The 27,173-nt window shown below is 40.4% G+C and overlaps 2 protein-coding genes across 6 annotated transcripts in view; one reads left to right on the forward strand and one right to left on the reverse strand.

Annotated features, from left to right (window-relative positions):
- Positions 1-3,132, forward strand: part of HDGFL3 (HDGF like 3) — a 32,492-nt gene extending 29,360 nt beyond the window's left edge. For both annotated transcript variants that reach the window (XM_015872976.3, XM_085515440.1), the window contains exon 6: positions 1,751-3,132. In XM_015872976.3, the coding sequence (XP_015728462.1) occupies positions 1,751-1,756 (6 nt within the window). In that variant the 3' untranslated portion in view covers positions 1,757-3,132. The remainder of the gene's footprint in view (positions 1-1,750) is intronic.
- Positions 3,133-4,289: 1,157 nt separating this feature from the next.
- TM6SF1 (transmembrane 6 superfamily member 1) lies at positions 4,290-21,952 on the reverse strand. Of its 4 annotated transcripts, none has more exons than XM_015872973.3 (10): positions 21,765-21,952; positions 19,957-20,060; positions 18,970-19,067; positions 17,915-18,018; positions 16,948-17,030; positions 15,881-16,002; positions 11,866-11,970; positions 9,667-9,759; positions 8,596-8,715; positions 4,290-4,659 (listed from the first exon to the last, which is right to left on the reverse strand). In XM_015872973.3, exons 1-10 carry the CDS (start codon positions 21,854-21,856, stop codon positions 4,468-4,470), a joined length of 1,113 nt encoding a protein of 370 aa, XP_015728459.1. In that variant the 5' UTR covers positions 21,857-21,952; the 3' UTR covers positions 4,290-4,467. The 4 variants fall into 4 exon arrangements, with proteins under 4 accessions (XP_015728459.1, XP_015728460.1, XP_015728461.1 ...); XM_015872975.3 differs by lacking the exon at positions 4,290-4,659 and adding an exon at positions 7,207-7,498; XM_015872974.3 differs by lacking the exon at positions 9,667-9,759.
- Positions 21,953-27,173: the final 5,221 nt, after the last annotated feature.

Genomic DNA, 27,173 nt, shown 5'->3' on the forward strand with positions numbered 1-27,173 from the left:
GCATTAACCCAGTGCGGCATAGTTGTTAATAAGTGCAAAGCTTTAATACTGCTAAAGGACAGCTTTCCTTGCTGGATCTGGCAGCAGTGCCGTAGGGACCAACTGTTCTGCACCCATTCAGCCTACCAGGACTGGTCAGCAGCTGTCATTAGGAACTTTGGCTGAAGGCGCTGATTGACTTATCATTTGGAGTTGCCTTAATGGATATCCACACCACCTTCTGAAGGGAAGAGAAATGGCAGTGAAACCCTCCACGTTGTGTCTCCAAAGCATCTGTAAACACAGTCTTACTGAATCTTAGAGAGCAGGGAAGTCCTGGACCTGTGGTGCTTGGGATGAGCTTTGTCACTACGTGTCTCCAGGGCAGGCAGGGCTCAGGCTGCTACCTGTGTGCCATCATGATGTGTGTGAGCGTTTTGGAGTAACCCCTCATCATGTGTCACTAGTCAGGATATACCAGGACCTCACAGATGGGAAGTGCATTACTGCTTGCTCTGCAGTAGTTTGCAAACGCTTTGTTGTAGGAAAAAAGAACTACAGTGAACTAATAGAGCCCACAGTTCAGAGGAGCAGTGTCCGGATTGGGATCCCAGTGGGCATTGGAATGCTCTTATCCTCAAGGGCAGAAAAGTGTGTTCTTTTCTAGCCATGGCATCACACACAGCAGGTCTGATTGGTCAGAATGGGAGAGAACCTGGGCAGCAAACTCTTTGTGCAGGAATGTTAAAATACCTTATATTCGCTCACAGATCCCCTGTAGAATGAAACTTCCACCATCCGTAGTGGATTTAACCTGTCACCCAAACTCCATTATTTCTTAGTGAAGATTTTTTTTCTTGGATGATCGATGAAATTACCAGGGCCCTCCTTCAATGCCTTGTGTGTTGTGGCTTTTTCCATCTGTCAGGGTGTGGGTGGACAAGCACTAATGTCCTGAATTCTTTACAAGGAGAAGGAAGGTCTTGCTCACGGCTAGGCAGCCAAGTAGCACTGCGTGTCTCTGTGTTGTTGGGCAAAAGTAGTGTGTCCCTATGCCTGCAAGTGAGCTTAGCTCTCTCTTTAATGTGAAGAAACAGACTTGGAGATGCTTGCCAGGTGGGCATGGGGACGGTCTGATCCTGTTCCTGTTAGTGTCAGTGGGAGCAAGAGCTGACCTTGTCTCAGTCTTGAAGTGGGAGTTTCTTCCTTTTCTGTCGTCTCTTTACAGCGAACTCCAAGCCAAACTTTCCCTTTCAGAAGTAACATTCAGACGAGTTAGCTGTGAGAAGTGTTTATCTTTCTTTGTGCCTGTGAAGTGTTGGTTTGTTTGAGCCAAAGAGCGTTCGGATCACAGCACTCAGGAACACTCCTGCATGAGGACATCAGTGACCCGGGCTACTGGAAACATGCAGCATCTGGTTGCGTGTCCTGCAAGGCTTCGGTATTGAGTGGCCGGGGACAAAGGAAAACAATTCGCATATGCGGCTTGAGTTGCTCAATTGAATAAAGCCTGAAACATTTAGGCCGTGCTCTTTGATATTTTATATTGGTCTGGTTGGTTGATGAAACACGTGCAGTTTTCTCTAGGAAAATAAAAAACCAAAAAACTACCAAAAAAAGCCAAAATTCTGTTTGAAGAAACTGAGCAGCTGTTTGTGCCAGCAGCCTTGAAGTGCAGGAACAAGGCATGGACTCTATCAGGTGTGTTAGAACAAGCTTTCTGGTACATGACATGTGACTTTCTTTTTCTTTCTCTCTTTCTCTCTTTCAGACTTAACCAACACAATGACTGCTGAATATTAAGGGAAAACACGAGAAGGTTACATGTTTGGTTGTCTAATATTCTTGGATTTGATATGAGTCATCACATCTGTTCATTAGTATCATCAACAGCATCCCCGTTTGTATGCACATTATTCACATTCCTATCTGTTGTGTTTGCAGAAATGACATTTTACCCTTTTTTCTAAGGGTTGCGTTTTGATTTCCATATTATTTGGTTGCATGAAGTTGCCCTTCCCCAGTGGCTGAGGTTTATGAAGATGCCGCATACTTGAACATGTTTTAGATCCCTTTTCTAAACAGAAAAGGCGTGACTCCAAATTATATCATTCTATGTCAGCATTTTGGCAACGAGTCCCTTCCATACAAAGCTACAGTATTTTCCACCCACAGACATTAATTCAATGCCCCCCTGTTCGTTCTTTCTTGGGTTTTGATCAGTTTACAACATGAAAGAAACAAAACTTTTTTTCTGTTGAGATCACCGCCAAGTTCAATAATGTAATACAGAACCTTTCCTTCCTAGAAGTACCTAGCTAGTTATATCTTAATACTCCTCCAAATCATGATGTAATGTACACTATCTGACTTAGTTCCTATATGTGAAGTTAGTGAAAGTCTTTTTGTGTTTCTTTAGATTAATACAAGGATTTTTTCCAATGCCAACACGATTTGAGATCATTCATTTGGATGCTTTCCACTTTTAAGCTTACTGTGATATAGAACCCTATGGGAAACCAAAAGAAAACATCGATTTTAATTAACGAAAGGCTTAAAAAGGATGCTGTCATTCTGGCTTTTTTTCTTTTTCCTTTTGGAAATAGAACTAGACTAGTAAGTAAGCATTCCAGATCCATTATTCTGTGTACATTATTGTTGCTATTGTGATAATAGAGATTTTTATTTATTTTTATGCCAGCTTTTCTTGTGAGAACATATTTAGTCTGGTTTTATCAATCCTTGTTATGCTTGTCCTTGGAACATCTTTTGCGTATTCAAGGTTTGTAGTTGACGAGTTTACTGTAAAAAACTTAAAAACAAACAAACAAACAAAAAAAACAACAAAAACCACAACAAAAAAACAAAAAATGAAACAAAAAAGAAAACAAAAAAAATGTATTGTTTTTACAGAATAAATTTATTGGAATGTGTATTGGGAGTAAGGTTTGAGGTTGTAAGCAACTAAGTTAGCGTCATATTTGGCTTCATACGTGTAATAATGTGAGGTATTAATGTAAGTCAAGTATTAAAGCAAAACATTCTGTTAACATGAGTTGACCATAATAGATACAAGTGCAGGTGAGATCTTTATTTTTTCTGTACTTTGCCTTTTCTGGATAACGGGAGGTTATTAAATTCACCTTGAATGTATTCAGAGTTTCTTTAAAAACATTAGAAGTGGCATCAGAGGTGCAAATGGCTGTGAGACGTCGTGTCCTGCTGCAGCCCAACAGCTCGGGGCTGGTTTTCTTGGGAGGATGGGGTTGGATCTATCCAAAATTCAAGTGCATGTGGAAGGATTCCACAGTAGGGAGGTTGGGTGCTAGAAGGAAACTGTCGCTTAAGTTCCTTTTACCAAGAAGCACTGACTAAGATGTGCTGTGGGTTTGGAGCCTGCCCCCTGCTTGGAGGTATGAAACCATGGGTTCTGTCTTCTGAGCGCCTCAGTGTTTCACTGCAGGGTGTGAACGCATGACTTTCGTGCTGCTCTGGAAGTCCCCTTGTGGAGAGTGCAACATGCATGCGCATGAGCTGATGCTTTCATGTTACCGATTAGGTTTAAAAAGAAAACTGAAATTCTCCAAGCCAAAACACCCAAAATTCAACATCCCCAAAATAAAGTGTTTGCAGTTTAAATGTATCAGCTGATTTCGTCTGCAAGAAAGGCACTGAAAGCCCCGCTTTGAGTATAAATGCCAACAGCAATCATATAAATAGTTGTAATTGCAAGCGGAAACCTAAACCGTACCAAGCGAGGTCTCTGTATATGCTGCTACTTGTTTATGACCTAACACCGTTAGCAAAAGGAGCCGCGTAGGGTAACACTTCAGTAGAACCTTCCTCTTGGCAATGCATGCTGTTGTGGAAGGGCAGTGAGCGCTCCATGCCCAGCTCACAAATAAGCACATGCTTAACTTCAAGCAGACGAGCAGTCATGCAGAAGTGAATCCTTGAAAGTATTAAGAAAACTCTACTATTTGCACAGCATAAATGGGGTCACACCATCACAGTGCATTGCTTCTTGAAAGATTTCTTGGGGTTTTTAATGAGGCTGACCCATGAGCCATTACCTTTTGACCAATAAAACATGTGCATGTTACAGAGTTATGTATGTTAATTTTTGACACTTGAAAACCTTGACCTTCACATTCTCTATTAACTTTGTATTGGGATTGCTAACTGATATTCTTCAGGGTGTGGAGGCAAAACGCTGGCGTTGTTATTATTTATTTCCATGCAATATTTTAAAAACAAACTGCATATGAAGTACCAACAGCGCTGCAGCACGAAGGCAAAATGTTGAGAAGTGATATTGAAAGCAGTGATCTTTATTTTCCCTTTTTCAGTCAGGTGAACAAAACAGGCCTTGTATCTCCACACAACTGTGCAATGTGACACACGTCATTCGGGTTCCATCTGAGCAGTTCCATTACATCCAAACCCAGTTACATACACAGCCAGAAAGAGGAGTTGGAAACAGTTGTGCTATTCTGTTTTATCTTCTTCTTTTGCCTTCATAAAAAACTCAGGCTTGTGGACACACCTGTAAGCCAGCAGCTGGGGGAGAATCCCATACATTATGTTCAGTATCAGAAAAAACTGTTTTGCTTCTTCGGGGACTCTGTAGATGTAAGGAGTTCGAGCATGAAGAGAAGCACCAATATGGGAAAACTGAGCCTGTGGTGTGTGTATAATGTGTGTATTGGAGGGAAAAAAAAGAAAAAAGAAGAAAAAAGAAGGTAAAGTTGATGAATATTTTGGAAAGGCAGCAAATTCCACATGCAAGTATGCATCTCCTGTGACATTTTCCCAGCCAACCCTTTTATTCCTGAATTATCCTTTGTATGTTTGCATGGCAGTGAAAGGAAATTCACTATGAACTAAGGTCATTCATAACTTGGTATAAGAGACAGAAAGGGAGCTATCAGTGACACGTTAAGAGGTGTATTTTATGCACGCAGTGGCACTGATCTTTACATCGTGTATAGGATTTCTCCCTTGCTTATGGGTGATTATTCATACACTGGGCTCTGTAATCCTTCCTGGTGCATCGCTGCTGGGTGCCGCGCTGGGTCTCAGCCCAGAGGCGGGGGTGGGACTTGCAGCCACCTACCCAGGGACACCAGTGAGCAGCAGGCAGACGTTCTGAGCTGAGATGGAAAATGAAAACTTGAAAGCCGTGTTGGCTTCTGTTCTGTTGGTTTGTTCCAGTGGATGTTGGTTTTGTTTGTTTTTAATCCAGCCTTACAGATACAAATAGCAGAACTCCTGGTGATTTCAGAATACAGGGGTAAAATTGGCCTTGGGTTTGGGATGGTTCTGAAGCGTGGGATACATTCACAGGGAAGGTGATATGCAAAGGCAGGACTGTTGAGCTGGAGTGTATTTTTAGCATAAACAAATACTTAAAGATAGAAGTGTCATAGTAGTTACTGTCTTTTGTCTCCATCTGTTACCTGCTATTTCAAGCAACAGCTTGAAGTTCATGTTAACTATCGTGTGTCCAATCATTTACTTAATTACTTTGTAGTGAGTGAGATCTGAGGAGCTGAACATCAATTTAATCTTAAGCAGAGCAAGAGAAAGGGACAGCAGGATGTCAGTACTGCAGAGGAACACCCAATGGCCAAATGGCACCCTCGACTGGGCTTCAGTTCTCAGCAAAGCAGGAAGTGAAACAGTGCAGGTGCTTTAATACACACCTCTCTGGCAAGGGGCTGGGCTGAGAACATACATCAAAATAGAAAAGAAAGCTGGATTTCTGGACATTTTAACCACCTCCACTTAACCTGGAGTCTGCTATGATCAGATCTTCCCTGTGAATAAACCAATCCTTGGTGCTTTCTTCAGCTGGGGAATTCTGAGAATCAGAACTTGGCTGAGAAATCAACCAGATAATGTGCTGCAGGTTAACTCCTCAGGTAGCCTTTTCTGTTGAACATTCTGTTAAACTCAAAGCCTTGACAGGCTGCTGATGGAGGCCATTCCAGTCACTGGAAGATGGCTGGTGCTGGGTTTGGCACTGTTCAGTGTGACAACTGTAATTTACATTTGCTGGTACACATCAGTCTCAGTATGAAGTAGGTTGGGTTTTTTACAATATTTTTGTCTGTAACATTATTGTAGTTGTTGGTTGTTGGTTTTTGTTACCCTGCAAACAAGAAAGCCTTCCAACCTGGAAAAAAGAGTCTGGAAAAAGGTTCCCTCTAATACAGATTAAAATAAAACAAAAAAAAATTATAACTGATGTTAGGAGGGCTTGGATCAGACCTTACGTACCTAAAGAATGTCATCTAATGGAATAGGGAGAATAACCTAGCAAAATATGTTCCTATGGTTTAGTTCTCTTGTAGATCAGAGGCACTGCAGAAAGAAGCCACCAAAAACTGCAGAATTGAGGAGGACAGTTCTATGGAGGAGTAAAGAAAGACCTTCTGTATCTTGGACAGTATTAAGAAGTAAGTTGCAAAAAACTGGTGTGACAGATGAGACAGTGGGTTGTGGGTAGCAGGGGTTTGTATGGCTCTTAAATCGCTTCACATGCAGCTCACTTGTGCAGGTGAACACCAGTTTTTTCAAGTTCACAGAGACTACTCAAACTCTGATAATCAAAGCTCTGGTACTTTGGTTTTTTGGCATTGAAGTCTAAATGTCAGTAACAACCATTTAAGCTGAGAGCAACGTTTAATTCTGAAGCAATAAATACAGAGAGGAATGTTTAGTTTTGTGTGTGAAAGGGTAGGTACTTTGAGAGGGTCTTCATTTGGATGCATCATATGGCATTTTGAGACTTGTTTTTTTGCTAGAAGTAAATATTTCCTAATGATAGGAATAAAACCAACTGAAATGCCAACATCCCACATCTGTAGGAGCAGTGTTCATTCCTGGGGTCAATGCCCCATTTCTATCACTAATTGTTTGCCTTTTTTTTGGATCTTTGCTCATAACAAAAGGCAAAATCCATTTCAGTGCTGCAGTTATTTTGATCATCAATTGCCACCATTTTAACCTGATGGTTAAAACCCAAAAATGTGTTGTGTCCCTCTGAGTAACAAAAAAAACCCTCTAGAAAGGTGCCTTTGGTCCATTATGTCACATCTTTCTTCCTGAGCAGCTCAGAGTTCATGAAGTCAAATCAAGTGAATCTTTTTCTGTTGTGGGATGACTGAAGTTCATTGTGCCATGCATTACAGTTAAAAGTACAAAAAAAAACCAAACAACCCAAAGCTTTACAAAATGTTTTAGAATCAGAAGGAAATGTGAGGAGTTTACAACAACATACAGTTCCCATAATCAATTAGATTTTTTCAACCCACCAAGTTCCGTACATAGCACAGGCTTCAAAGATTGAAGTGGGAAATTCTGAGTAAAAAACACCACTTCAGAAAGATTTCTTTTAAAACAACAAAACCAGATCCCCTCCAGTGTGAGGGTCTGAGTTGTGACAGTCAGCATACTTTGCCTTCTAGTTTATTTCACAACGGGCCCAGTAGTCACTGAAGAAGCAGTTCCTTACCTGCCAGATGGGGGAGTGCATGAAACTTGAGCAGCCTGTCAGTAGAGAAAGGGCCCTGCCACTGCCTTGCCTACCTTAGCTAGCTTGGGCATTTTTAGGTTAGATTTGGGCCAGATATAGCTGTATATTTTTTTAATGTCTTTTGAATAATATGTTTGTCAGATTCTGTTTTGATATAATTTGGTGATTCGAGATTATCTATAAATTGTTGGATAAAAATGTCATTCTCTGTGATAGCAGCTGACAAATGGGAAGTAAGCTGTCGCTCCCCCCCATCCTTAGTTAAGCTGGATTGCAATTTGTACCCATGAATGTTATCTCTGCAACAGGGAACAAAGTATTGGTCTGTGTTTGTCTAACAACAGTACTTGATTTACCCTTACTGCTGTGTCTCAGTGTTCTCATTATTGTTAGAGCACTGTGTGCATATTTTCCTGTGTTGGCTGGATACTCAGAATACATTTCCTGCATACAGGACAAATCAATTATTTGTCACTGTCTCAGCTGTGGATGTTTATCTATATGGTGTGAGAGGTAGTTTATTATTACTGTCAGTTTCTTTTTCTTCTGGTCAGTCTTACAACTACCAGCAGTGAGAGCTGTTTAAGAGAACCCGAACAGAATGAGTTCAGTATGATTACTGGTATGTCTTTTGCAACAGGAGCGTGTCTTAATGTCACTGAATTATATCAACATCCTCAACCAGTAATATCCGTTTGGTGGGACTGGTAGCTACTTGTTCCACTTGTGCTTTTCAAACCACTGATCTGGCAATCCAAACCCACTGTTAGAACTTTGGGACAGGTTTCCTTCCTAGTCTCAGCTAAAGAATGTGTGGCACTTAATAAGGTTTGCATTTTCCCAATGGAATGATTCAGTAGAAAAAGAAAAGTCTACCAAGGCAAGAATGCAGTCAAATATAAAATAAGCTTGAGACTCTATTCCCTCAAGTTAGTTTTTCATAGATATAAAAGATGATATGTGTTAATGTGGCATAGAACCACCATGGCAAGGTCCAGCCCTGCTCTCCTTACATATTCTGTAGTTCCCTACTTATTAACTACTAATTCAAGAGTGAATATTTTATGGAGAAATACCTGAGCTAGTCCTCCAGCATGTATAAGGGTTAAATCAGGCATCCAGGAACAACCAGGCACCAGCAGGCCATACAAAGCAATCACGTAGTATGGCACAGAGTAGAACATGTATGCCAGCATCTGCATTTTAAACACAAATATTAGTTCCTTTGCAATATGAGGGAGGTGCTTTAAAAAACAGCCAGCTGTTGACTGAAAGATTGAGATTATTCAGAACTTTGTATCTAAAACCTCTTTGAGAAAAGAGGATGCTGTTGACTGGATCCATATACCCCAAGGCCCCAACCAGTATCAGTGGCTGTTGTCTCAGCCTGATCCAAAAACTCTTTATCCCAGGGCATGTTTTCCTTCTCATACTGCTTGCCATCTTGAGATCATGCCAATAAGCATGGCTTGACCTAACTCACCATCCAGTACATCCACTGGATGCTATCTAATGTCCATTTCCTAAGCCCCATAGTGCTTTCTGTTTTGGAGTGTGAGGTATTTGAAGCCACCCCTTTTTCCAGAAATAACCTGTGGTTGTCTGAATGAGTCTTTGTATCACTTCAGGACCTGCCCTTATTGCAGCAGCCAGAGTTACAAAAGAATGGCAACTTTGCAAATATTACAAAACTGAAGCAAACATTTATGTAAATAGGGCTGATAGGAGGCATCGTGCTTCAAGGAGCATGTCACTGGTGACAGAAGCACAACATGAGCTTAAGGAACCTAGTTCTCCTGCACCTCTTTTTGCTCCATTATGCCAGACTGAAAGTCTGCTTCCTCCATCCAAGGGAGGGTAATGATTATAAAAAGCATGTGGATCTATCTTGTGAAATATATTAAAAGAAGCCTGAGTAATTAGGATGTGCAACTCTAAGTAACAGATTTGAATCAAGGTTAAAGTTACCACAGTGAAGACCTGGTATCTGTCAGGCAGTTTAGTAGGAAATACAAAATGCTGTTTATCTTGCCATAAACAAATACTTCCCTTCTTGATCTTGTCATCTGTGAAACCCATGGTGTCATCTTTGTGCCAGGTAACAAATCACTTGGTAACACTCTGTGCTTTCACAGTCAATGCTTTACCTGAAGCTTAGGATAGGCAGCAGGATCTTTTATATAAGGCTCGTGAAGTTGGATATATAGCCGGCAGAGTTCAGCAGGGCAATCCAGAGCAATCTAAGAAGAATTTTTAAAACTTCCCGTGAACAAAGAACCTCTAAAACGAGCTAATCCGACACCTGTTAGCAGCCCTAATGATCTGGGAGTGGGCTGAAGTGCTGCTCCCTAGGAGAATTGCTTAGCATCTGTTCCAAAGGTGATTCCTTTGATCACTAATTTATAGAGGGGGGGAAAAAAAAGAAAGCTGAAATGCAGTCTCCTCTCAGGTGCTGCTCAGGGAGGTGGTGAGGAAATGCTCACAGCGTGCTTGAAAAGTTTTGGCTGGAAGAGAATTCAATCACTTGGTTATGAGGTAGTAAAAAATAATTATTATTCTTATTCATTTGGTCTGATAAGCAGACTTCAGTCCCCATGAATGAGCTTTTGAATGGAAAATGGCTCAAAGAGTGGGAAGAAACTTCTGGTTAAGCACCCAAGTTTAGGATAGCAAGCTACAGATGTAGTCCAAGAAAAGAGCTGCACTGTGACAAAGTAGTAGTGGAGAGCAATGCAGATTCCAAAGACAAGTGTAAATTAAAAACAATGATTTTTAAAGGGAGTAACAGAGAGAACTGGATTTTACATTCCTGTAGAGCGAGCAAAGTTCCCATTAAAAAAGATCCAGTTCCAAAAGTAGTTACTTTTCATAGGGTTCCTTAAAACACCTACTACAAAAAATGACTATTCTAAAAGGAGTAAGCAATCTTTATCTAGAGCTGTCTCAGTAAGACTTGCAGCAAGGCGTTATTAATGTGTAGTTACCAGCAGGGCTGAACGTGACTTTTGCTCAACCGAATGTTATGTGAAGCTGTTGTTTGACTTTGACAAGAAATAGAAAGATTTACAAGACATGGATATTCCTCCCTGTTGTTTTCCAACACGAGCATCCAAGGAGGTCTGGGTGTGTTCTAATATATTATTCTTTCTTAGCACTTTCTTAAAATCACGGTTCCTGCAGCTTACATGGAGATGTTCAGTGGGTCTCTGCAGAAGTAAGGACAGTGAGCTGTTCCCGTTTTGGTTATGTAAAAATATACAGAAATGACCACATACAATAAAGAAAAAAAATCAGCAGGTTATTCCTCATTGGAAATGAAGAAGTGGGACTACAGATTAAAGTTAGATGCTAGAGCATGAGATAATCCTTCCCATAGCAAAACTGTGGGTGAAACAGCAGATTAGCCGGCATGATTAGTACTCCTGAGTAGTGTTATATGTAAGAAATGATCTGCAACAAGTTAAAAAGAAAAAAAAAAAAGGGGAAAAAAAAAAAATAAAGTGAGTTTTTTTTGAGAGGCAAGTATATGGAGAAACAGCAGAAGATGAGTGTAATGTGAGGAGCAGGACTGCAGCAGGGCAATCGGCACTAGGTCAAAGATGCTTAAACATCTGAACTTTGATCACTGGATGATACACAAATTCCTTTCTGCTTAAGACAGAAGGCGTTTGCTTTACAAATAACTGGATTGGCCTACGACTGAATTTATCTACTTAAACAAGCACTTTCAACACTGACTCATTCCCTCTGAAATTTTAGTTCAGTCAAGTGTGCTTAAAACAAACACAAAAGCAAATGATGCTTAGTGAGCAGAAACAGCAGCAGGTTTTTTTGTTTGGGGGTTGGGTGTTTTTTGCGGTTTTTTTTCTGTTTGGTTGTTTTTTTCCTCTGACATAGAATAAGTTAAATTTGTCTCCTATATATATATGTCTCCTATATTTTTCTCCTATATATTCTAATGAAGTATCTCTTTATAAAAACACAGACTTAATTTAGTTGACTTACCTCAGTGTTCTTGAACATAAATGCAACTCTAAATCAATCAAAACAATTTTGTCCCATTGATCTGCACCTGGGATGCTATTTACTCCTGTAATTGTGTGCATAGTTTCTTCTGAAAAACATACTTTACATATGGTAAAATGGAGAAGCAAAGAACCAATGATTATCCTAAGTATCAGTTGATGTACCTAAGGTCTAATCCAATCTTGAAAATCAAGGAATTTTCCTTGACTGAAATGTACCCATTTTTTCCACACAGCTGCAAAAATCTCTCATTTAGAAAAATGAGTTTGAAATTTTGACTGAAAATTCAAGGCCATAATATTAAAATATCTTCAACTTACCATGCCTCTGAATATGCAAAACCCCGCTGCTAGAATGAGATAGGCAGCTAACATTAAATCTACTGGTCGTCTTAAGAGTCCTTTCTTCTGAACTTCCTGAACCACCTGCAATACAGAATACATTTAATACATCCCAACTCTGCCTGACTCCAGATAGTTCACTACATAAGGTTCAAGCAGTGAAACATTGCAATAGAAGCAGTTCACATTTACATTACCTTATTTTTCTACTGATTTCAGGGACTACAAGTTTTCTGCATCTGAGGAGACCTTGGGCTTGATAGTATGCAGTAAGAACTAGTCTGAATAAACTCTAGAAATGGATGGATCCAACTGAAGCCATTTCAATATGGATCAGTTAACTTTAAAGCAACCTAAAAAACAGCACTTTAACCCTCAACTCACTTCAGTCTTTAAAGCAGTCTACAGACTTCCTTTAACATTGCATCTATTGTTAATTTAAATGTAGAAAAGCTTTAGAAGTGTTGGTTTATTATCTCAAACATTTGAAATCGAATCCAAGGACTGTTTGGAGGGACAGCAAAATGAGAGCTCGTCTCATCAGTGACAGTGAATGCTTATTTTCAGCAGCCTGTGATGCTACTGAAATTAAAGGAAAGTGGATGAAAAAAGCCACATTTCTGTGGTCTCTGCTGAGATCTGTGAACAAATAATATATCCAAATATGTAATGCAGGAATGGCCTCAGAGCAGGAATCCCTTAGAGCACCATGTGTGCCTACTGATCGCTTTATGGTACCAAAAGCTGTTTGGAAATCTAACAAGGAGGATGGCATGGAGGAACCAGAGCGACTGCTTTGCCTGCTTGGTAGGACATATTAGACTCATGGAAATCATTCTAGGTACAGTTTCAGCACTGCGTATTCACAGACAACATGGTAAGCACATCAGAATATCTTTGTAGTTCAGAGGGAGAACTTCCCCATTTATATGTGTTAGTCATTTCCTCTTCCTTTTTATTTGCCATGTGTTGGCATGCACACAGCAAAAGAAAAACCTGATCTCCTTCCTGTCGTACACTTGTGGAATTGTCTCCAAAAGCACAAAACAATAATTAGGATGTAGAGGCACAGTTAAAAGCACTCGAGATTACAATAAAAGCCCTAAAGGAGGAGAACTAATTTGCAAGCTCAGTTCCTGGGCAAGAACTGTAAGATCTGCACTGTAGTTTCACAAAAATAAGGCTGTTTGATACACAAGCTCTAAGAAAGGGATGGCCTATTTATTTTATTCTTTTTTTAAGTCTTTTTCAGGTAAAAAACTGTTACTTTGCAGTATTTAAAGTACCTTTATAAATGTTGCTACACTTAAATACATGCAAATTATATATATACATATTCTAATATTTATTCATGTGAGAGGCAAAGACTTCCCAGGGCTGCTGAGTTAAATCATTATCAGATATAAGCTACAACGTGGACATTCCACTTAGCCTAAGTCTGAAGCACATACACATTTCTATATACACTTACAGGCATCACTCCTTCCTGTCAAAAGGTACGTTACTAAATGTATATTTTTACTGTGGTTGCAAAACTACAACAAATTTTGGTGCAGTACTAATTTGTGAAATGGCCAACGTGCAGAAATGAATGAACCCATTTTCTCTATGTCTACACTCAGCAAAATAGAAATGAAAAGCTTAAGAAGGAAAAAAGATGCACTTTGCTGTCAGAGCTCAGCTGCACAGAAGTTTTACACAGAAGAGCCACATCAGCACATGCTGAAATGAATGAGGTGCTAAGCACAGCGGCTGGGCAGAGATAACCTGCTACAGGGCTCCTACTTACTGCAAACAAAACTGACCTCTGCACAGGTCCTGCCAACACTGCTGTTTCTTTTGTGTGCTAACAAAGCGTGCAGGCACACTGAGCATTTTCTCTCACTTCCAGGCAAAGGCATTTTCCATAACTTGTGAGGGGCTCCTCACGTGCTCAGCTTTAAGGAACAGGAATTATCTTTTGAGCTGTCTGTAGAAGTCGGTCCCTCCAGAATTCATGTACGAATCTGAATCTACGTGCTTTAATTTTGTTAATGAATTTTAAATTACATTAACCTGTTCCCTGAGCCAATGCACTTGAAGATAATCCGCTGGGCTTTGTAAAATAGCGCAGCACAGTTTGCTTTGATTCTAAATGAGGACACAACTCTTTTCCTTTCCTACGCACCACTTCTATTAAAAAACACCCAACATTTGATCATCTCCTCCCTGACAGTTTGTTTTGTTGCTTTGCTTTTGTTTGGCTTTTATTTATTTATTTCACTTAATGGTTAATCCGAGCATTACAACAATGAATATTTTGACCACCAGAATTGCATCTGTTGCTTCCATGTAAGTGTTCTTCTCTATATTTGCACTATCACACTTAAAGGCATTATTAAAGCTTCTACCTAAATCTATACTGCCCTCATGATAGCTGAAGCCGTTCAATCTTTCAGCTATTGATCTTTTGAAAGAAAACTATTTCCAGGATTCACAGTGATAATTTAAACTGATTAGCAGTAGCATTATGCACAATTGTTTCCTGGAAACAATACTTACTTTAGAGCTGAGAAACTTTTATTACAACAATAACAGTTAAAAAAAAATAATGCTTAGGCTTGTTATGGCTTGAAGGTATTTTAAATGATACTGTTATTGGACCAAGGTATAAATTCCCAGCTCTAATCATTGGGTACAGGGGATAAAATGGCTGTGAAGATAAAACAAGTTCTAAAAAAGAGATGGCTGGGCAAGGCTTGGTGGCCTCAGTGAAAGGAATGAAGACTTTTTTTCTTTATGGCCTTCTAAGGAAAGGAAGTTCAGCTTCACAAGAAGGGATTCACTTAAAGATGAGCTGCTCAACTTTCAGCTCACTGGCTTCTTATTCACTCTCTTTTTGAAAGAAAATTTAGAAAGTAAGTTTCCCTGGTTTATGTACCAGTATCAGACCTAAGTAGGTGGTTGAACTCCTTGTGAGCACAGGAGACATGGCTGTATCTCAGTAAATGAGCAACCTGTCACGTATTGTCTATTATAGCAATTTCTGCAGTGTTTTCTTTGCTAGGAAAACAAACTGAAACCTTCACCCATCCTTCATGCAAACAATGTTCTCACTAATACATTCAACAAAAGTCAATGCTACATTTAATTACACTTAACTTCTTCTAACAGATAAGCTTGTAATTGCTGACAACTTTAAGTAAATCAGATCAGATTTCCATGATATGGGATATGGTTTCCTACAAGATCATGCAGGAGAGTAGAAGGGAGTTTGGCACATAGAGTCCTCTTGATTTACCTTTAAGAAGGATTTGCCCCAAAAGCCAGGCACAGCCCATAGCTTATCTTCAGACTTTAGGAGATATGAACATCTGTCTATGCTCCTCTTTAGTAAGACAGTGCATAAGCCATTACTGCATATTTTTTTATTGCTCAGTTATTTTATTACAGACCAGCTATTAAATTCAATGGCAACAGCCTAAGCAGCTTGTAAGTAAAGATGATTTTTACAATCTTTTTTGGAAACGAAGTGTGGAAACAATATTATACCAATTAATGAGCTAATATCTTACTTCTAAAGTCTAATATTGCAGAATACACACGTGCGCACACACGCAAAAAGGAAGGAAATGTTTAAATTACATGAAGTCTGTAGGTCTCTAAGGATTTTGTGGCACATTATAACACTGGTATATATTAATGTTTCCATCAGTGAAGGAATTGAAACAGTCAAAAATTGAATAAATAGAGGGAAGTAACAACATTTCCTTTAGAAATGAGTCTTTTGCTTTAAACATGAGATAATTTTGCTATTCCTTTATCCCACCATAATGATATGTTCTTGTAACACAGGTATATTTGCAGTGTCTACACAGCCTGGCAGCAATTGTCATAACAGTGAACAACTACAAAGCATTCCTCCATCACTGAGGGACCTTGAAATCTCCATAGAGACAATAAGCATATTTGAGTTTTTCTAACAGTAACCAATGCTTAAACACAATAATATTACCTTGACTGGAGTATCATGAGTTGCTGGAGGTTGGTTATAAATTCGGAACCCAGCCCATATGGGAAGGCAAATATATGGTACGCTCAAGAAAAAAGCAGGACACACTTTTGTTCCATATTTTCCTGTTAGAAAAAAATAATCATAAGAAGAATTTGTGATATGTGCTGAATCCTACATATCATATCCAATATCGAACCTGAAGCAGCTATGGTAGTGTAGACATGAAACACTGGAAGCTGCTGTTAAAGCAAAGCAAATCTAGAAAATCATGTACTCTACAGTGCTAGTCACAGGGGAGACAGGACCTATCAGACAGGAAGACATGTCAGAAATCAGACTTTTTTGGAGGGGACAGGAAACCACGTCAGTGACTGTGCACTAGGTAATCCTACAGGACTGGAAGGCTGAGAACTCTCCTATAGAAACCTACTTCAAATAGAGACTATGCTTTGGAGAGGGAAAAAAAAAAGAAAAGAAAAAAAGAGAAATTTATTTCTTAAGATCTGGTATGTTGTGTATTTTCCAATGTCCTGAAAGTGGGGGCACTTTAAGGTGCCACCTGCCAGAAAGAAATGATGTGAATACTTAAGTTACAGTTATAACATCCTGCAGTTATGCAACCTTAAGCATGGAAAATGTTAAATTTATTTTGAAAATTGAATAACTTCCAGACTTCATTTTGTTAAAGGTGATTTGGATGCCCCTTATGCTGCTTGAAAGTCAGAATATTAACTAAATTAGTAATTTTCTGCAAAATAAGATTTATATTATTTACTTGGATACTTGCTTAAATTAAACCTAACGTGAATGAAAGACTTACGGGCATAGCAAAATACAATACTAATATTTTTGCTTGAGAATGTGAATCAAAACAACGTATTTTTATATTTCATATTTAAATGTTTAAATATTCTGCCTCTGTTAGGGATAGTCCCAAAACTCGTCTTTCATTTTATAATAGACAGGAAGACTTGGAAGACTTAGACTGCAGCAAAACAGAAATAACTCACAGCTAAACTCTGAAAACATTTCACAGGAAAACTGTAGTTATACAATTACATCCTTACCCACAATGTTTCCAGGCATAAAGACAATGATGCTCATGAAAATGGAACCCAGCCAGTAAAGGCCAATGGTTCTATAGCTTTGTCTGTTAAAAATAAAAAATAAAAAATAGATATAAATATAAAAACATAATTTTTGCACTGTCCCTAAAAATCCACTACCCCAAATCACCTTCAAGTATTATAAGATTGCTGTGGTTGTGTCCTAGCAAGCAAATATTATAAGATCTGCACCACATGACAGCACTGGACTCTTGTTCTGAGATGGGAACTTAGAAGAATAATAAGCTCCTGTCTGAGCAGGCTATTGCATGAATAGTACAGGATCTGCTCATACTTAGTTGTTTGTCACTATGATTCATTCATCTGAAGGCTGACTGTGTGATTTTGCATGTAATATGTAATGTGAATACGATTGAGTAATTATTTATTCATTAACTGAATTCTGGTGATGCTTCTATTGCCAGTGTGTACATTAGCTTCTATTGCCAGTGTGTACATTAGCCTCTGGAGTTCAGATTATCTTCTCAAAGTTTCTTCAACAGAAATAAAGAACTGCTAGAAGGGGCTATTGTCTCCCAAGCTGGGTGATTCTAAAATGGAGAGAGTGCATCATAATGCTAAACCATGCAGTGCTCTAGCCATAAATATGCTAATGGGGGCAAGATATCTTATGGTTTTAAGCGCAGTCCTTTGCTCTCTACTAACATAAAGCACACAGATGGACTATGCTCAAGGTGAAGGAGATAAACCATAGCTCAACAGATTTGCTGGTCTTACTAAGCTGAGAGATAAGGCAACTCGGAGAGGGTACAGTTCTGAAAGTAATGGTGTTTTAGTGGTGTTGCTTTAGCCTATGACATCAAGCAGCCCTGAAAGAAAAATCTAAATGCTACATAGAAAGAAAGCCCTTTGTAGATTAAATGAGAATGCAAGCAAAGTAAATATTACACAAATCAAAATGACTTACTCCCAAGCAATAGCTGCCACCATCAGAAGATACATCAGATAATGAACGGAGCCATCCCAATAGCAGATCACGTGGCCATACGCAGTGTTCAGGTATGGTTCACCCTAGGGAAAAGTTACTTTAAAAATCATGCAATGATTCAAGAAAGAATAACCAATTAATAAATAGCAGGAAACAATTTGAGAAAATTAACTGATGATCTTTCAGTTCAGAGGTACACTTTTTGACTGTCAATAAAGATGTTTCCAAGCACAAACCTGATTTAGTAAGGATAAGTATAATGAAATCAGTTATGTGGTTACAGAACAGAGTGCAAGATGGAAGGGATAACTACTGTGTATGATCATCATTATCATTGTTCTGCTACACTATGGAAATATTACTTTGCTGTATTTGAATGAGAAAAGCAACAAAACAGAGATACATTTAACAAGTAACAAAGATACACCTGACAGCCTAGAGATCTACAACAGTACTGAACATGTTAATGATGCCAACAGGAAGCTTTATAGATCCCGACTCACTCCACACTAAGGCTCGTGGAACCTTTTCAGTGACTTCGGTGACTTTCAAAGCAAGATCTTACTGAGCTATTTTTGGTGGACGTTGCTACTCAGCAGCCAACAGATTCTGCTGACAAGGTGTTTGGCACCATCATTTTTTTTAACTCTACTTTAATTCCACGTATTAAAGCAAAGGAGTGATTTTATTCCCTTCTTAGTAAAGCATTTAGATATGGCAACACTCTGTGTGTTGACTATGGTTTTCAGCGAATGTTTTCTATCCATATGATGGCCACGTAAGTTAATACAGAACAGTGTTACTTCAACTAAAATAAATACTGTTGGAGTTGAAAGGGATGTTAATTTTCCAAATGAGTCAGTGATTTCAAGTCAATGAAAGTTTTGTCCATAACAGCAATTAAACAGGTGAGTGACCAAATACAAGAAGGTCCCTTTGAACATGTAAGAGGCTGATTTTTCTGTGGCAAATACTGGAACAAGTTATTCATAGTGAAGATTATGTTTATATTTGTAAGCCAAGCAGTCGTTTACCTCTCTCAAGTAATGAGTCATGAATCCATCAATAATTCCATCCTGTTCCAGCCCAATTATTAGATTCACTACACTGGTAAAGGCAAATACAGCATAAACTGAAAGAAGAATGAAGAAAATAAATTAAAAACAAATAAAAATAACATTTAGAAGTGTATAGACTTGAAATCATGCATTCACCTCACAACCTAATAAGAACAGTCAAGCAGAGATCTACTAAACTATATGCATCTACTTTGAGTCACAGGTATTTAACATACAACATGACAATTTCACATCATTTTTCGTGTTTTTCAATAGTCAGTAACTCGGGAAGTTCTTAGAAAGCTTTTCAAAGGAATGTGAAATCCCATAGAGCTGAAGGCACAGCCCCCATTAATCTCCATGGAAAAATCAGCATTTCCAGAAGGCCATAAGTATGCTTAAAAAAGGAGGAGGAGAAGAAAGTGTAACTTGCCATTTTGAGAGGAGAACAATGCCAGCAGCATTAGCCCCTGCAGTGCATGGGGGACCTATCCAGCAAGGCAGAGTGTCATTCATAGCCACTCATCTAAGGCAGGAAACTTTCTTATGTTAGGCTTTTCATTTCCTTTGACATCTGTGGGAATTGAGAGTTCCCAAATTCGCTCAGAACACTACAGGACAGATGCCTACGAGTTGTAATGAGGAGGAAGACAGAAGATAAATACAGGAAGCTCATGTGCTGCTTCACCTATGGTGCAGTGTTGCAACATTTCCAGCTTAGAGAAAACTGAGCCAGCCAAAGCCCCAGCTGCAGTGTTATTGCTCCAAGGTAATCTACAAGTAAAGTTTCCTTTCAGAAAGTAATTGATATCTCCATTCTTTGATGGCAAAGTGTAAGAATAGAAACGTATTGAATGAGTTCTGAGGACATGGTTAAATTTTAAAGCTGAAACAATCACCATATATTATCCTTTACAAAAATCGATACCTTCCGAATTCAGCTCCCACATTATCAAGACATACCATAAAACAGCGGATCTTTTGGTGGTTTTCTTTTGACAAGAACACGAGCCAACAAAGCAATAAAAACCAGAACCAGTAACCCAACTGCAACGATGGACCAGGAGCTGGAAAAGAGAAACGGGGGTTAAAAGAGACGCAGGGAAAGAGGTAGAATTGTGCTTCTTCAGTTTTTCTTCCCAGCTGTTCCCAAATGACAGGCCCACTCTGATGTGTACATACTCTTAAAGTAATTGCTTTTAATACTGAAAAGGTTGTTTGAAAAGTCCATCTTGTAGACCGCCATAGGATTCATTTTGTAGTTTTGCATGATTTATGGGTCTGTCTATTTACATGTCATTATCTAAAAAAAGAAAATACAAAAATAGCTAGATAAACAAAACGGCCAGTAGTCCAGATTTGTCTGACTAAAATCAGTTTTCATACTGTTATCTGCAAAAATAAATAGAAATGACGGAAAACGCAAAGGCCAATGAGACGCGAAAGTCACAATTGTAGAGATTCCAAGGCCAAAAAGGATCATCAGGGACATTCAGCCGGACCTCGGCAATCATTGACCTAACCTAGAAACTACATATTTGCAAGTAAAGCGCATCAGTTTCATGGGCTAAGAGCAGCAGCATAGAGCACCTGTGATGGATCTAATGTCCAGTTTGGGAAGTGCTACAAAAGGGCGCTCAGGCCCTACAAGGCAGCATTGCTTGAGGTGATGCAGGAACCAGCTCTCCAGCAGTAACACAGGTGGGCTCAGGTTTAAATCCCTGTATGTGCCATTGGTACTTGGTTCTGAGAAGACCCTCTTCTCAGTCCTCACTTTTGTGCTTGTGCACAGAGGGGAAAAAAAAGTAAAAAGAGAGAAAAGTTAGGGAAACTCCAGGAGCACCAGCTAAGAAATATTTGGCATGTGATTATACACTGAGTACCGCTGTGTGTATCCAGAAAACAAACAGTGTGTAAGCAAACAATGCTGATCGTGGTGACTTCAGCCTTAGTGAAGCCTCGTTTTAAAACTACTGAAAAGAAGTGCAAGAACCACTTTGGAATATACACCCAGATGCTTTCTGAGCCGTGCTGGGTGCTCCCAGCCTGCTGCCCTGCTTTATGGCTCCAGTCTTCTGCTGCTCCGCTCTACCAGTGATGGATTTTTTCGTGCCATTACAGCCATCGTAGCAACTTTGTGCTGTGGTTTATCAATTTGAAACAAACATTGGCACCGTATCACGTAAGTCAGCACTTCTCCAGCAGCGAGAAACCAAGAGAAAAAAAAAAACAAAAACAAAATACTAGGTTATGAGCCAGAAGGAGGCAAATGAGGAAGGAAAGGAGGCAGCAAAGCCTGACAAACACGGGGCAACGATCTGGGCAGCAAAGTTGCAGAACGTGTGGTTGTGAGCTCAGCGGGCAGCGGCTGAAGGGCTGAAGGGCTGAAGGGCTGAAGGGCTGAAGGGTTGAAGGGCTGAAGGGCTGAAGGGTTGAAGGGCTGAAGGGCTGAAGGGTTGAAGGGCTGAAGGGCTGAAGGGCTGAAGGGCTGAAGGGCTGAAGGGTTGAAGGGCTGAAGGGTTGAGGGGCTGAAGGGCTGCTCCGCCGCCGTCCCTCCAGGCGGTGCCGGGTGCGGGGCCGTTCGCATCGCTCCCGGGGCGGCTCTGCCCCGTCTGTGCCCCCGTTCCTCCGGCCCTGCCCGCTCAGCCCCGCGGCCGCAGCTGCCCTCGCTCCCCGTGCGGCCGCTAAAAATACCCGCCGGGCTTCCCCTCGCCTCGGCTCACCTCACCTCAGCCTCCCGCTCCCCTCACACCCTCCGCCGCCCGCCTCACCTGCCGCCGGCCGCCAGGCAGTTGAAGACGTACGTGACGGGGATGGCGGTGAGGGACAGGACGAAGACTCCGGTGGCCGCCGAGGCGCTCATCCCGCGGCGAGAGGCGGCGGCCGCTCAGCGAGAGCCGTTCATCGTCCGCCCCGCCGCCGCCGCCGCCCCTCAGCGCCTCCCGCCCCGCCGAGGGCCGCGCTCACGCGCCCGCTGCCCGCCGCCCGCCCCATCGCACGGCGCCGCGGGCCGCCCCCTCCCGCCCCGCAGCCTCGGAAACCGGAGCCGCCCGTTGTTCCCCGGCTCTGGCGGCCGGGAGGGGGGAGCCCCGTCGGAAGGGACAGCGGGGGAGAACGCGGTGGAGCGGAGTCGGAGCACGAGAGCGGGGGAACGCCGAGCGCCGGCACTGAGCTGTGAGCCGGCCCGTGCAGGTCACTGTCAGAAACACAGAACTGTGCTGTCTGCTGTAGGATTTGGGATCCACCAGAAATGGTGCAGAGGAGGACAGCGGGAGGACCAGGAGATGGCCCCTGTCCCTCAGGATTTGCTGAAGCGTACGAAGGCTCCCAGTAAATACCTGAGGAGTTAGCACCAGGGGGAGGAAAGAGCCATTTAATGTGTGGGACAGAGCTGTGAAGAAACTTTCAGTCATTTTCTGGAGGAGATTTTTTGGCTCTGAGAAGGGAAGGGGCTGATTCTTCTAGACTAAGTTAAGGAGAAACAGGAGTCCAGTCAAGATATCATTTAGTACGATTACATTCAGTAGACTATTTTACGTGTCCATCTCTTAGAGAAAGGAACTTGGTGGCCCACAGTGTGTCTGTGCTCTGTGCATTAAACACAAACTGTTGTGTAGTTATGTCAAGTGAGAAAGGTCTAATGTCAACCCAAAGGAATAGGAATGGGTTAAACCAAACAAACGATCTGGTAAAAACATGATGCAACTCCTAAAAGTAATTTAGTCCACCCCAGTGTCAAAATTGCCATTGGATGAGTCAGGGCTAAATTTATCACCTCCAAATGCCTACCTTTCAATGCACAGCCGGTTTACTTCTCAAGCTCTCAAATGTATAGGCTGCCCAGTCCTGTGCAGCTGCCACTGTGCAGTCTCAAGATTCATGTCTCAAACTTCGCTCAGTTCCTGTGTCTGTATACTCAAATGCTATGTGGGAAACTTCTTCCTTAGCACTCTGCCAGCATTTTCCAGCACTGATTTTACCCTGTGATTGCTTATCGGGTCCTATTTCAGCTTGAGTAAGGACTATCAGAGCAAATTGGGCATGGTAGACTAGCAACAAATTGCCTGTAGAGGGGTTCACTGCTTGAATCTATTGTGTTAAGATCTACCAACTTTTCAAGAGAAGAAAAAAAAAAAATAGATTATGAGCATCTGCAAGCAGAAAAGACCACTGAAAGGGAATGTTTGAAATGCTTGTTTGAAGGGACATGTTTTTTTCCTTACATTCTCATCTCTCACCATGTGGAGAAAGAGGCACTGAGTCTTCCTGCTTTGCTGTTCCTTTCCAGCTTGAACAGAAGAACCCCTACACCCATCTCTAACTGCACTGAACATGTGGATTCCAGTATTCAAACCTTTCCACTACATACATCTTAATTTCTAGTAGCTACAGATCTTTCTAATTCCAGTTTTGCTTCTCTATGCCAAAATATCCTGGCTTCTATTTCAGTCTTCATAAAGAAAACAACAACTCAAGCATTTTTGTTTCTGTAGCTGTAGCAAAGCAAAGCCACCAAACTGAACTTGTCCTCCAACAGCAGCATCTAAAATCAATTATATTCACATATTGATGTCGCGAAAGCAATTTTTTTCTTAGTTTTTCTTGAATGTTATAAATGGTGCCGTCTTCATGAGGCATATGGGTGCCATCATGCAACTTTTCAGCTACCCAGCAATATCAGATGTCAGTTGAAGATTGAAAAACAAGTATATGCCACTTGAAGAGCACTGAAGGGCAGGAAAGCAAAATGGATTAACAAAATCATGAACATTTGGAGACATGAAGAAATTGTCCCAGAATCATATTTTTTGATAACATAATTCCTAGGGTTCTGGTTTTGTGTTTCATTTGAAAGGCAAGTTCTAAAGCTGCATAGTGTCAAAAACGATGATCCCTCACCACACTGTAATGTTCCCATGTCAGAAATCAGAAGATTTTTGTCTAAATGATCATTATTAGATAGGTAGCTCAACTCTTTCTCTAATACCTCATTCTACAGGAAGGATTCCTCACTGGGAATCTCTGTCCTCAGCAACAAACCAGATCCAGATGTCTGGCCATCAGACCAGCAGATCTTTACTCACAAGTGATGTGCTGAGGACAATGCCAGCTTCTTGATGAGACCATTACTGGCTCAATAATCATTTATAACACGGAAGATGGTTTTCTTCATTCTGTCTACTAAATGGCAGCAGATCAGTCTTGTTGTCAGCACTTAGAAGGCATTTGTAAGCATGCCAGCAAAAGAATATTGTGGACTTAAATATGCCCGCTCATTAATGTTCAGCTTCAAAACAGACTAACAGACCAGTAGGACTTTGTGTCTACTTTTAGTCTGGGAAACAGCTCTTACATTTCATAACTGCCTTTAACATCGCAACAAACTGGAGGGCTTAACATTATATTGAGACACAGCGAATTGTATCTTGAATCAAAGTAATGACATGAATCTATACAAATACAAGTAGGGTGAACCTTAAGCAAGCATATGAAGATCAATTCAGGGATTAAGAGACCCTATTTATAGCTCATGGAAGCATTGCTCATGTGTTCACATACAACACTGCCAAGCAGCAAAGTTTCATTGCATTATGATGCCAGCTACAAAATACCATCCCAGCTACAAAACAACTTGTGTCACTCAGTTTCACTGAAATAAGATGGTAGACTCTTCAGAGTATATTCCCTTTATTTGCAAATAAGTTTTGAAGGTAGTAGAAGTCAGTAACCAACTGAGCAGGTAAAAATGAGTTAAAAAATGAATTAAAAGCTTCATGGTTGGGGCTTTTGTTCTATTTATTCATTTGCTGGGGGGCAGCTTAGACCACTTATAACTGCGACCCCCTGATAGCTTTAAATCCAACCTATTCTATTTGTGAATTTCTTGCTAGTTGAAGGTATAAGACCTAATAAATAATGTTTTGTAGCTCACAGACTGCACGGTTTACCAGAGGCAACACAGCGTAGTTCATCTGGTATGCACTCGGAGTCAAGAGGGCACATGCTAATGATCTGCTGAGGATCTGGGGGAATTCTCCAGCAGCAATCGCACTACCAAAGAAACAAGCCAAGAGAAGGTAGTCATTAGTGTCCATTTCACTTACAAAACTGAGTATCGGGACCCAAATCATGGAGCTTCTTTTTGTGTTACAGACTTTCTACTCAGCAATGAATAATCTCAGGGAAAGAGGCATTTTAGAACAAAATTAATAGGCAGCAAATGAGAGTACATATGTCAGCTGTACTATTTGACATAAACTGCAAGTGGCAAGAGTGTGGCTCCTCAGTAAGAATCTTGTTAATCGTGTGGAAATCAAAATGCCAGCTAAACACCTTGTTAGAAGTGGAGGAGATGTGTCCTCTGTCTGAAGTAATATCGTGCCTTGACAGATCGCAGACATTCAGCACCAACTGAAAAGCAAAAATATTCACTGTTCAATCGTAAAGATGTCTTGGTAGGAAGTAGTAAGTAGTAGTAAGTTGCTTCTCCAACTGTGCAGTAACAGAATGTATGTGGTTGTTTAAAAACATGCCAAAGTGTAACATTTTATAGAGCCAGCCGTGTCAGTGTTGGAAATGCTATTTAAAATAGGTACGTGGTGAGAGAATCTTCTAAGCCCTAATTAACTGGTTTCATAAAATGTTTTCAGATAAACAATGTGAAGAATGTTATTTCTTGTTTATCTTTGGAACATATAAAGCGTGCACAATGAAAACTGAAAGAGCTACCTCTGCAGCTGGAGTGACTCAAAGTTTCCATGATGTTTGTGCCAGTCGTACACATAGTATTCTAACTTCGGATACTGGAAATATCCTCAGGAATGTATTTATTAGCAAGAATTGCTTGTAGAAATGATATGGCAAGGAATTATACACTTGAAAACAATCTGCAACAGTTGCATATTATTGTCAGCTTTAGTTTACAATATATTTTCTAATAGAGGAAAAGATATCAGCTGCTCTTATTTAGGATTTTTTTAATCAATATTATATAGGCATTATAAAAGGCATTAAAAACTCCCTGCCCTTTAGTAGGGCAGCAATGTAAGAGTGAATTTGTTTTCTGTGCTTGCATGGATCCAGTGCTCCAAAACTGCAAGGTCACATTACCTGCACTCTCCAATTGAAGCAGTACAGGTTAATGGAAACCTGAAAGAAAACAGTAATAACAACAGTAAAAAGATCAAGGAGATAACTTTATTGTTATTATTTTGAAAGCATTTTTGCTATGAATTTACATACAAGGATAATTTTAATGCTAATAGCAATTGTTAGGGGAATTCACAGCAATAGTGTGAATCTTATGTAAGAGATTTTAAGAATGTAATTGAGCGTGGAAATGAAAAGCTGTTAAATTCTCCTAACAAGGAAGTTGAATCAGAAACAAATCCATGATTTACTCCGCATTCTTTTTCCTCCCGAAGCAGAGCAGAGGTACTACCTACTTATGAGAACAATTGCTAGTCCCTGTAAAAATCCGTGCCAGCTCAAAAACTCGGATCATAACAACAAACAGCTGCTTAGAACATACACAAAGCTGAGTTCGTGTGAGGAAAAGAAGGAAAGGGAGGAGAATTTGAATGATTTCAGGAACAAACGATTGAAAACAATATGATTTGTAACCCAAACCCTGCTGACAGATCTCACAGAACTGGCTGGGTTTCAATGGGAGGGAAGAACGGGGCCTCTGGGCAGGCACTCCTGTCCCTGGGACTTCCATGGCATCACAAGAACCTCAGAAATCCCTGCAGTTTGATCACCAAATTCTTCAGTTCTTCTTCAAAACAAGTAAATTCAGCTTCTCTGTCCTCTTACTGATGGGGAAAGGAATCTCAAAACTTACAAAGTTCTTTTATGAATTTCCATAGCAAAAAGTCACAGCATGAATTAGCTCAGGCCATTACACAGGCCTTGAAATTATGTTGCTCAAAAGCACGAACACTCCCTGACCTTCTGTTCTGCTGGCTAGCAATCAGGACAACCTTCATAGCTATATAATACAATACGGTTGAACTTTTGTCTGCAGCCGTTGACTTGTAGCCATTCTGTTACATGAGATCAAACAAAAGCTTCTGTGAGGGCCAATTTGAACTGTTATATGTTTGTTTTTTCCCTCGGTATTAATTCCTACTATATTTCTTAGATAAAATACTGAGCATATAAAGAAGGCAAAAGAACAG

The sequence above is a fragment of the Coturnix japonica genome, chromosome 14, assembly GCF_054131305.1.
Source record: "Coturnix japonica strain WE chromosome 14, WE-NBRP24, whole genome shotgun sequence".
NCBI lineage: Eukaryota > Metazoa > Chordata > Aves > Galliformes > Phasianidae > Coturnix > Coturnix japonica.

Excerpts from the sequence above, each read along its gene's own strand:
- TM6SF1 (XM_015872973.3), bottom strand. The coding sequence starts at position 21,856 with ATGAGCGCCTCGGCGGCCACCGGAGTCTTCGTCCTGTCCCTCACCGCC. Across the intron at positions 18,019-18,969 it reads TGACTCATTACTTGAGAGAG|GGTGAACCATACCTGAACAC; the intron begins GTAAACGACTGC and ends ACTTTTCCCTAG. Across the intron at positions 8,716-9,666 it reads CTGCCTATCCTAAGCTTCAG|ATGCTGGCATACATGTTCTA; the intron begins GTAAAGCATTGA and ends TTTAAAATGCAG.